The sequence below is a fragment of the Gymnoscopelus braueri genome (assembly GCF_963280865.1).
Source record: "Gymnoscopelus braueri genome assembly, chromosome: 22".
Taxonomy (NCBI): domain Eukaryota; kingdom Metazoa; phylum Chordata; class Actinopteri; order Myctophiformes; family Myctophidae; genus Gymnoscopelus; species Gymnoscopelus braueri.
In genome coordinates this window covers 38,433,312-38,445,685 of record NC_137624.1, presented here as the reverse complement: position 1 = coordinate 38,445,685, position 12,374 = coordinate 38,433,312, and the positions used below count along the sequence as shown (strand labels likewise).

Below are 12,374 nucleotides of genomic sequence, written 5' to 3'. Positions count from 1 at the left end.
AATCGCGGGATTAAAAAAAAAAAAAAAAAATGAATGGACCCCCTTATGGGTCCACTTTTACACTCAGAGTTACATTAACACTCAGGATTATGTTGGGCTGCTGGGCAGCAATCATAACGGGATTGTGCACTTTTATCCTTCCGTCTTTCTCACTCACTCACACACACACACACACACACACACACACACACACACACACACACACACACACACACACACACAATAACATGATGTGGATAACCTCACCTACTGACACAAAAAAGTTACCAAAGCTTTGCAGCAAATGGACTGAGCTTACAGTACAGTATACTGTATGTACTGTACAGTATGTAATGTTCCAGGAGAAGCTGTGTCAGATGTAGTCTATACCAGGTGCAGCTATAGTAGAACGCAGTGGTTGAAAAAGTACTCAAATGTTGTAAGTAAGTAAGCCTTGCCGAGCTCTGAGGCCCATAGGGCAGGAGCCTATCTCCTGTTTCCTTAGCGTGAGGCAGCTTGATGTTCAAGTACACCCTGGACATGACGCTAGTATGTCGCAGGGACTTACCCCAATCCAACCCTTGATGCTGAGTGCCAAGCAGGCTCCCCGTCTCAGGGCGACGCATTGTGAGCTTGTAGATTTGCTATTTTCAAATGTCCAAAATGTATATAGGGCTGAAGTGGTTAATGTATGTTTTATAATCAAAATCTACTAAGCTATTTTCAAAAGAATTGTATACATTTGAAAACATGTGAAATGCATAGCCTAATGCAGTACATTCTACTTTTGGTACTTTAAGTACATTTTGATACCAATACTTTTGTACTTTTCCTCAAGTCAATTTTGAATTCCGGACTTTTACTTGTAACAGAGTATTTCTACATTGCAGTATTCATACTTTTACTTAAGTAAAAAAATTTGAGTACTTTTTCCACCACTGTATGTAGGGCAGCATCAGAGGAATTCTGCCATGCAGAGCTGTTATATTAACAACTCATTTTATATATGTCAAATCTTTATGCTCTTCAGTTAGAGAAATCTGATTACAATAAGTATATTGCCGCTGTTGGAGTGGAAACCTCTTATGTCCAAAAGAGTCATACGACAAAGTATAAAACAGGTCAATCATTTATGAAAAAAAAAAGAAAAACGTTAAAAGATTAAATACAATACAAGGTTTCGGCCAAATCCATAATAATTTTGGGTTCCTTGACATGAAAAAGTGCTAGAACCACACGATGGATGTATTCGGATCCTTGCAAACTGCCCCCTGTTCAATGTATTGACCTGTATAATTAGCTAATTAACGGTCCAGGTTCTGGGCCTATAAATCAGTGGACACTTAATGGAGTTGGAACAATGCATGTTCAGGAGGGAAGACCATCTGTTATTTTCACTACTTCTTAAATATATTTTTTTCTAATTCATAGAATTTCTTGGGAATTTAAAAAAATATGCATTCATGACATTTATTTCTGTATTTAATGTATGAAAATGTGTGCATTTTGGGGAATTATTATAATTATAAATTAATATTTATTTTTGAAAAAAATAACAACTCAAATCTAAATATAGGAAACCAAAAATAAGGGGATATTTACTTGCCCGCGACCCAAACTTGGGTCCCGACCCACTGTTTGGGAAACAGTATAGCGCTTAAGTGTTTTTTTTACACTGAAAGAACTGGTGATTTGGGCCATAAACTATAAGTGGGTGATTTGCTCTGATGGCCACCATGTAATATGGTTGTGTATCAAATTTAATTAAAAGTTTTATGATTGTCTTTTATTAGAATATGAAATAATCTTTACTATAACTCAGTGGGTACAGTAGTTAAGTATATTTATGGGTAGTCATTTTTGGAAGGAGACGCATTACATTATTTTGCATTTCATTACCTGAGACCTGGAACAATCTGTAAAATAATAAACTGTTGGGTCAAAAAGGTCAAGGTCGCAATCAAGGTATAAGGTCAAAATGACACAATTAATCATATCGCTCAAGCTTGCAAATAATGCTATTTTTGCTATTTTCAATAACCTTTACAGAAATTTTAAATCATTGTTACAATGCCAATAATGATATAAGAGTTTTTGTCCATATGGCCCAGCCCTCAGAGTCACACAGACAGACAGATCAGCAGACAGCTTTATCTACAGTATATATGCGACACATTGTGAGCTTGTAGATCTGCTATTTTTAAAAGATTTGTATACATTTGAAACTTGAAATGGGAAATGTTGTATAATGAGTACTTTTACTTTTTTAAGTACATTTTGATGCCAATACTTTTATACTTCTACTCAGGTACATTTTGAATTCCAGACTTCGTCTTCTACATTGCAGTATTGATACTTGTACTTGAGTAAAACATTTGAGTACTTTTTTCCACCACTGCCACTGAGCTGCTGTCTTCTGGCCACTTCATGTCAAACAGGAAACGATACCCACACACATTTAACCAATCACGTGGCAGCATGTGTCTGGTCCTACCCATCTCTACTGAACTGCTGTAGATGTGCACTAAGAATGAATGTGGAGATCTTCAGGTGGTCATATTGAGCACTCAGGGAGGGGGGGCAGCAGTTAGGGCTTAAGTGTCTTGCTCATGGACACCTCGACACACACTGTAGCTGGGGCTGGGAAGTGAACCTGGAACCTTCTGCTTCCCAGGCAGCCTCTCCACACATTCAGCTATGGCTGCCCAAAATGTAGTGTATATGGTGCTGTGTTCTGTTAGAGTGTGTGTGTGTGTGTGTGTGTGTGTGTGTGTGTGTGTGTGTGTGTGTGTGTGTGTGTGTGTGTGTGTGTGTGTGTGTGTGTGTGTGTGTGTGTGTGTGTGTGTGTGTGTGTGTGTGTGTGTGTGTATCGTCAGTAGCGTCTCTCTCAGGCGACACAGGAAACATCTACCCACTTCCTGTCTCTCACTAGCCAGACACAGAAAACATCTACCCACTTCCTGTCTCACTCAGACACAGGAAACATCTACCCACTTCCTGTCTCCATTACACTGCCTGCTTCTATTGTACTATTATATACTGCTTTGATATCATGTTTGTATTGTTCTAAATACAATGTTTACTTTATATCATCTTTCTACTATTCTATATACAATGTTCACTTTATTATAATGATTTATAAACACTATATAGTGTTATTGTAAATGTAGCACTTCATTTGTTAAAAAAATTAATATGTTTTAATATGTTTAATAAGATCTGCTGTTGTAGTGGATTTGACTGACTGATTGATTGATTGATTGATTTTATTAAGGATCCCCATTAGCTGGTGCCATAGTAACCAGCTAGTCTTCCTGGGATCCACATAAAAAACCCCAAAACAAATAGCTGCAACATTATTAAATGTCTCAACACAATGCATAATAAAAAAAAAGAAAAAAAAGAAAGAAAAGAAAGCAGGATAATAGTGAAAAACGAATACCACCATAACCAATTGTTTGAATGATTTATTGAAATGTTTATGTTGTATGATAATAGCACATAAGCATAATAAACAAAATGAACACAAAACAAAATATGCATATTGAGAACCAGGAAAGTGACAAGACGTTGGGTCCAACTTTGAGATGTTATATTCAGATTCTACATCATTTAAATATGTACAGAGCATTATTGGGTACCTGCAGTACTTTTCTATATCAGGTCAAAAGACTTGTTAATTGACTATAATAAGACTATTGTGAAGTCAACTTAATAAACTTTCCCTCCCACAGTTTTATGGAATATCAGTGAAATGTTGTGGTGACCGTGTCGTTTAGAAAATGCACAGTTTTTCACCAAAACTATTAAAATAGAACAGTTTTTTAAATGTATTTCTGTTTTCATTTATCGATTCACATACATTGGTGGTTGTTATGGCTACATGATATCCCAGCATCAATCAATCTGTCATGCTTACTACTCAACTTGATTTCAGCCTCCTGCATGCTACCCTAATCAGTGTGATAATGCCAAATTGTTTACCAACATTGAGACTGGACTCACAGGTGATTGTTTCATGCACTCGATTCCCAACATATTGTTTTGGGGTGCGCTGGTTTCAGTTCATTCAACATCCTCTTGTGTGTTGGCTAGTGAGGCGCGTCTTAGCGAGACATGACAGAATGGGTTTCATTTGGTGCCGGCCTGCGTGCGCATACTGGTTCTTATCAGTGAGACGACGACGTCGTCTGTTAAGGGGTCTATTAGCTTACATCACAGTGTCTCAAGACAGCGCCCCCACTCGAGGTCCGTTAGAACGATGTACTGCAGCTGTCAATGCAATCCCTGTGAGAGGATGTGAGAGTTAGCCTACTTTTATAATTATCCTACATGAACTGGAGACGATATAGAGTTGAATAAAAATACGTTTCCAAATGTATAGAGTCTTTATCAACATATCTTCTTGTTTTCTCAATAGTTGATGTGTTTTATATTTAATTTGCCACTTGAATGGGTTACCCATAATTGTAACAGCAGACGGGAGACGGCAGATAGACAAGAAGTCCCATTTCAGTGACATCACTGTCTTTACAAGCACCAAGCGTCAACTTTGAAGAGGGTAATTCTCATCCCAATCCCAACTGACTTTGTTCATGTCTATATTTTGAACATCTCATAGGCTTATATTAATTTTCTACCTACCGCGGAGATCCGACGGTACATGAAAAATTTTAACGTGTGGGTTTACCGTTGTGGTATTCACTTTCCTGAATGTAAGTTGGGGAAATAACCCAACTAAATGGAGGAGTGACATTTGACCGACATTTTCAACTACTTAGTGAATTCTCCAGGTTAGTATTAATATACAAAAAGTCTAGATGCTGTTAAATAAATAGCCTATTAAAATGATACACGAGAGACACAAACATATCTGGGTATTGAAAACCTCAAGGGATGCGTCCGTGACGTAAATACGATGCGACCACTTAAACTTTAGATTTCAGATGCTACAACTTTTGACACACTGATGGAGTATATTATAGTATATTGTGGGTTGTATATTGAGATGGCAGGTATGTCACATTAAAAGGACAAATCAAACAAATGGGACACTTTATTAGAACACAAAAAAAAAATCGCTACAGCCTCAGTAGTCAACCAGTGAAATTATGGTATTTTACGATGCCTCTCATAGGGATTGCATTGACAGCTGCAGTACATCGTTCTAACAGACCTCGAGTGGGACTGCTGTCTCAATTGTGGGCGTGAATTTTGTAGTCCCTGTGTGTCTCTATTAGCTGGGATTCCCCATCGATGATGTCACTGGTAGGCAGGTTTATGAACTGTCCACAGCCCTCCTCTGAGACACAGAGTGAGTAGACAGAAATTGTCATATTATAATGAGCATTAGTGAGGACCAATTATATCAAGATAAGGTTGAAAATGAGTGAAGTGCTCCTTTAACGTATTCACTGCCAAGGACAACTTATGACGAGACATCGTCCAAACGCCCACACCGTCAAGGACGATATATGACGACTTTTAGTTTTTTTGGTGTGGGGGGATGCGGGGCGCTGCTCTCTATCACCCGAGTGACCATTTTCATTCTCTACTCACACGGATCCGGAGATCACGTCATCAGAAGATTTCCGCCTCCGTCCACTTCCTGTTTAGCGTTTTCCTGAAAACAGCTGTATTTTGAGTTGCTTTTTTTTGCCCTGCATTTCACGAGACATGCTATTTTCAACATGCTGTTTCAAGGCAAGGGGCGGTCGCGGTTGGATTGTTTTTTGGGAGAAGCACACTGTCGGACGATCGATCATAATGGATATACATTTTCTGTGACCAGTTGAAAAGGTAAAAAATAAGAAAATCGCTGGCAGTGGGCAAACCCAGACATAAATAAGTCTGGCAGTGAATGAGTTAACAACTAATTACTGTTTATCTTTGAAAGGCAGAATATTAAGCTGCAGCATCATTAACAGATAGTTGGTAGAAACATCTACCACACCATCAACTCACAGATCCACTTTTTTCTAGTTGTGCAATCTTCATTGGTCCATTGTCCTTCACTGTGCTTGTATGCTGCACAGTTACCACCTCTGTAGTCATCAGGTCTTCCACTGTCCCAGTACCTGCACAGTTAACAACATCATGTATTGTTACTCACATCCACTCAGTCACTCATACAGAAACTTTGATAGAATTACTATAGAATAACTCATTAATATCTCACTGTGTTGTTCCATCCACCCCCGTCCATGTTCCATCATGTGTCTTTTTCAGTCCAATCCAAGAGTCTTCATACCCTCCACCCAGTCTTCTGATGAATTCCTAACAATGTGTCCATGATTGAACCACAATTAACTCTCCATAATATAATGAACTCACTCACTCACTCGCACACACACGCGCGCGCGCGCACGCACGCACGCACGCACGCACGCACGCACGCACGCACGCACGCACGCACGCACGCACACACACACACACACACACACACACACACACACACACACACACACACACACACACACACACACACACACACACACACACACACACACACACACACACACACACACACACACACACACACACACACACACACACACACACACACACACACACACACACACACACACACACACACACACACACACACTAACCTGTTCACCTTTACTGTTAATGACGATCTGCTTTTCTCTCCTTACAGTCTTCTCTGCTTTCCTCCCAAGTTTTAAAAAATTTGGTAGATCTGTAGTAACATCTGTCTCCAAACTTCTTCCATCCACATGGACAGAGCTTTCCTTAATGTTTAACAGGTATTTTACTGATGGATTTTCAATGCATTGATAAACAATTCTATTACATTTAGGCCCGGTTCTACTAACAATGATTAAATAAATCATAGTTTAGGGCTAATCAAGGGTTTGTTGATCTAGGATTTGTTTTAATTGCACCTCTTAATTTTAAGCATTGCTTAACAAATCTGTGATTAATTCCATAACCTGTGATTAAAACTTTAACCTGTGATTAGTGTCACTCGCTAAAAAGATCAGATCAATAAGCTCACAGCGTGGGCTTATAGATCTATTTCTTCCTGCTGGATTCCTTGGAACATGACGCAACTCCTCATATAGGCCATTTTCTCCAAGACGCACTTTTACTCTTACAGATGCCGTCACGGTCTGCAGTGCCATGCCCATTACAAACTTGTGAACACTTCTCCAATCAACCTGCTGCTGCTCCCTATAAAACTGGACTCATTGCACACACAGGTTTCCCAAGGCGATTTTAGGTTGTGCGTAGCTTACGCAGCTGCGTAAGAGCCTCCACGCAGCTGCGCATTAGCAACCCCGCTACACACTACCTTCATTAGTAGCAGCTGGTTGTGCGTTACATGCTATCTAAACTGGCTTCGGGATAAAACCACCGTCGCAAGAGCACGGCGTTACATGTCTGCCTAACTAGCTTCGGGGAACAGCACGCACGTAAGACCTCCTGGACGAAGCCTACGTAGCCTACGTAGTGCTGTTCTACGCAGCAGTTTGTAGCGAATATATACAGTGAAATAGATCAATAAAAGTACCACACACACCCAAGTTAACTAAAGGTAGATAGATGATGCTGAGCCAAACATGTTTCTTAATTTTTAAGTTTTATAGTTAAACGTTTAGATGAAAGTCCCCACTCCCCTCACAAAGTGACAGCTGTTGCGCTCTCCGTGTGTGTGTGTGTGTGTGTGTGTGTGTGTGTGTGTGGTCTTTTTATGATCTATATCGCTACGAAGGGTTTTACGAGCGCTCGTAACAAAATGCTGCGTAGGACAGCACTACGTAGTATACGAAGCCTTTCGGGACTTCGTTCAGGAGGCCTTATGTGCGGTTTCCCGAAGCTAGTTAGGCAGACACGTAACGGCGTGCTCTTGAGAACCTTGCAACGGTGGTGTTTCCCGAAGCCAGTTTAGATAGCACATAACGCACAACCAGCTGCTACTAATGAAGGTAGTGCGTAGGTTTGGCCGGGTCCCAGCTGCGTAGGAGGCTCTTACGCAAGCTGCGTAGGCTACGCACGACCTGAAATCGCTTTAGGAAAACCTGTCTCTTACGTGCCTGCTAAGGTACTGCGTAGCCTGTGTGGAGAGAGGCTAATTACGTGCGGTGTTTGGGAAACCGCACGTAAGACCCTTCCTAAGGATCCCTACGCAGCATCTCTTTGGGAAACCCGGCCATTGTCAGTACATACTTTGTCGTTCCTGTGATCTGCCTTGGACTTTCGTGTTCGTTAATTTGTGCTTCTGAAAGGTTTGCACTTCCTGTTACTGCTTGTTCTACTACGTTTGGCTGTAAGCTTTAACTACTGCTTTAATAAATTTGTGAATTGAAACTATTCTGCTTGTGGCTTCTGCATTTGGGTTCAGTCATTCTGCAAACCGTGACACAATATTGCATATTATTATCTCTGGAGTCATGCGATGAAGATTTATCAGTCAGATTCTGCCAATTCTATTGCAACTGGCTATGACTGCCTTCCAAATTGTGCGGGTCGTGGGTAGGCAACCTGGCATGGCGGGGATCTGTGCTCCGAGGAGTGTTTGTGTTTAATTTTGTCCATAAAGAACTCAGAGACTTTGACAGTTGAGTCATTGAGTGTTCTGATAGTAGGATTGTCCATGTTTATCAGGATATTTAACAACACTGTAATTTTACGTAAAGACTAAAATAAAGCACATTACATAATTCTATTATCAGGATATCCCTGGTAATAAGAATGGCAATAATGAGTCATTTACAGTAATATTTAATCAATTAAGTAACATCTTTCACCTGCAATGAGCTGCTTCACTTGACTTTGCAACTTGTCATTCTCTTCAGTCAGTGATTTTAACTGGTTGTTGGCTGAATGATTTGCAAATGACAAAAATAACAAACACTGTAGTTTATTTCATTCATGATGAGCTCAAAAGAAGCTTTTGAGTAAAAAACTCACAACAAAAATGAATTCAAATTTAATGAATTCTCTGTAGTGTGTGTATGTGAATAGATCTCAACACGTATAATTACACTAGTGAACACACACACTATCAAACGTTAAACTCTACAGATGTGATGTGGTGGTACAGTATAGTGATGTGGTACAGTAGTGATCTTGTACAGTAGTGATATTAAATGTAATACTCACATTGCAGGGTGATGACAATGAGGACAGTCAGAAGCATGAGACTCAACACCCCCAGACACACTGACACCACTATGAAACACCTTCTGACCGCTGAACTCTGCTGTCCTGAAACAGGAAAACACAGCCAGTGAGAAAGGAATATCAAAGGAATGATACTGAACTGGGCAAGATGCTGTAAAGGAATCTACATGAAATCCTTTTTTTAAAAGCTGCTGCAGGAATGACCAAAGATATGAGATGTCATGTACTAATATATATTTCTGACCGCTTTGCGGCCTGACATTCTAGCAGTGACGATCAAAACACTATGTCTCACGAAGCTCGGATAATCCAATCCATGTTTGCTTGTTACGTTTTGTCAATGGCGTAATTTACATAGGGTTGCTGGGTTATGTAAACTCATACGCGTGATTTCACCGCAAGGGGGCCCCCCTGCTGGCGAGGATTTTTTTGTTAATTCATTTTGTTTTTAATATATAAAAATAGCCACCCATATTATATACACACATATTCACCTACTTTTAGTCATTTCCAATATATTAGGGGCCCTATCCAGCTCTGTGGACCGAATTAACTGATTTAAAGTAACAAAACCCCCCAAAATAACCGCTAAAACCCGAACATTTTGCGTGCAAGCGTGCAAATCTTGCGTGCGCGCGTGCATGCGTGCCAGGGCCCTTTTGATCCGAAAACCCATGTGTAATAAGGTCTGTGTACGCCACTGCGTTTTGTGCCATTTTTTAAATATAAGATAACAATTATTTTCACATTGAAACCAAGAAAGCAGCTTTACCATGATTTGTAACATTTTTAAACGTACCCTGAGTATGTCTTCCTGCTGGGTTCACCGTGGTGACCTGCTGAGGTCGAAGGTCCACGCTCTCGTAGATGTCCACCTCTCTCTCCTCCCTCTCTCCCCTCTCCTCTAACTGTCCACTGTCCTCACTGTCCTCCCTATCATCTCTCTGACCACTGTCTCCATCTCTGTGTCGTCTGTCTCCATCTCTCTTTCTCACCTTCTTGGTCATGTCTGGCATGGCATAAATATCAGAAGCCATCTTACATTGATAAGAAGAATAATAGCTACATGTCTCTACATGGTTATAGGGAAGTGAAATATGTAAATCACCCAATACAAAATGCTGCTCTTACTGCTGGCAGAGTACTGAAGACAGGAAGTGTGAGTATGTTTCCTGTGTGTGGGTAGGAAAGGCGTTGACCACATACTGCCGTGTTAAACATCATACTTCTACTTATCATTTTTAACAACAAAGTGTCACCGCTATTTTGAAACAAAACTGAATGCATTTATTTTTTGTTGACTTTGGTAGTAGTCTATATGTTTCAAAATAACTTGTTTGGCCAATGGCCAATTATTATATAAATCTTAGTCTTGTTTGTAAATGCATGTAACTACATAAACAGATAAAGAGACAGATAATGTTGTGTTGTTAAAATGTCTCAAAAAAATTCATATTTTGTAAATTGCTGATCCACAAGCTCTGAAGCGCTTTTAGATATACATAGGTTTAAAGTGGTTCAACTGATTTTGATGCTATATTAACTAATTTGGCTGGGGAACCCCGTCAAGGACCCCTGGGGTTCCCCGGACCCCACTTTGAGAACCACTGCTTATAATGGGAGCCCTCACTCTGTGTCCCTGGGAGCTGCAGTCTCTTCTACAGTGGCTGTAATCAGTGTTGCCAGATTTTGCGAGAGAAATAAGCAACCAGGTCTTTGAAAACATGCCCAAAAGAAGCAGCTTGGCCACATAAATCAGCTATTTTAAAATAGCCGATCTGCGTTGTGAGCTTGTAGATCTGATATTTTCAAACTAAATATGTGGAATATTTTTTTAATAATTTAACAAAGATCTTGTATGGGGGTCCCCTATTTTCAGATGGGGGTCCGTGGACAAAGACATTCATTTTGGGCGTTTTCCTTGACATGAAAATGTTTGAAAACCACTGGTTTAAACAACATTAGGAAGCAAGTCCAAATAAGCAACTACACTTTAGAAACAAGCCCAAAAAAACTGCAACCAGCAACTACCAATATTGACAAGCAACTTTACAGAAAAACAAGCCCAAAGTCGCTTATAATAAGCAGACATGGCAACCCTCGCTGTAATGACCGCTGGCATTTCAACACTGACCTTTACACTGCCATCAGTCCCTCGACTCCCCCGACACACGCACGCACGCACGCACACACACAAAATGGTATATAGTCTGTCAAACATATAGTGTACACACATGACAGCACACACACAAACATGCTGGAACACACATACACACACATAAGAAAAAGAAGGACAGAGAGGTTTTAAAACGTGGCATGTCTGTCAAACATACTGTGTAAGCACACACACACACGCACACACGCATGCGCACACACACACACACACACACACACACACACACACACACACACACACATGTACACACATACATTCAGTACATACCTATACACCCACACACACACACACACACACACACACACACACACACACACACACACACACACACACACACACACACAATGCATGGACACACAGGCATGCAGACATACAGGACACAATGCATACATGTATACAGTGTAGATGTGAGAGAGAACAGCATTGATATCAGTCTAATGCACGAACGCGGGGGGGGGGCTGAGTGGGGGCAGGGAGCACTGGTTTTGGTTCACATGATAAAACTATTCCATCCATCACGACTTGTCAACTCAGGCGGCATCACACTCGTTGACGCGCCCGGCCATCGGCCCGCTCGCCCCGGGCACTCGATCGCCTAGCGGCTCGATTGAGTGCAGCTCATGAGCCTCAAGGCCGCGCTGTCTGTCTGCACACCTGCCTTGTGGTCACAGTGATTTAAGGATGTTAAGGTAACACATTACAAGCGTTCCTCCTCCTGAACAAACCCTACTGGGTAGAACAATACAGCACACTGAAGACTACTATGGCCTCAGTTACATCATCAGAAACAGTGAACAACATTTTTCTCCAGCTTCATAGTGGTCAGAATCATGTGTGTGTGTGTGTGTGTGTGTGTGTGTGTGTGTGTGTGTGTGTGTGTGTGTGTGTGTGTGTGTGTGTGTGTGTGTGTGTGTGTGTGTGTGTGTGTGTGTGTGTGTGTGTGTGTGTGTGTGTGTGTGTGTGTGTGCGCGCGCACGCTCGCGTGCTTGCTTGGTCAGACCGGGGCTAATCTCACGAACCGCTGGACCGATCAGCGCCAGGTAACTTGTGCACGCTGCCAGTAGGCCAAAGA

General features: G+C 41.0%; 1 protein-coding gene across 1 annotated transcript; it reads right to left on the bottom strand.

Annotated features, from left to right (window-relative positions):
• Positions 1 to 3,524: 3,524 nt before the first annotated feature.
• Positions 3,525 to 10,163, bottom strand: LOC308078241 (uncharacterized protein; the record flags this gene model as incomplete). The annotated part of the gene is made up of 6 exons (XM_080419361.1): positions 3,525 to 6,056; positions 6,158 to 6,255; positions 6,591 to 6,731; positions 8,751 to 8,822; positions 9,106 to 9,210; positions 9,926 to 10,163. The coding sequence occupies 4 exons, from the start codon at positions 10,161 to 10,163 to the stop codon at positions 6,607 to 6,609; spliced, it is 540 nt and encodes a 179-aa protein (XP_080275487.1). The 3' UTR covers positions 3,525 to 6,056; positions 6,158 to 6,255; positions 6,591 to 6,606.
• Between the last annotated feature and the right edge of the window lie 2,211 nt (positions 10,164 to 12,374).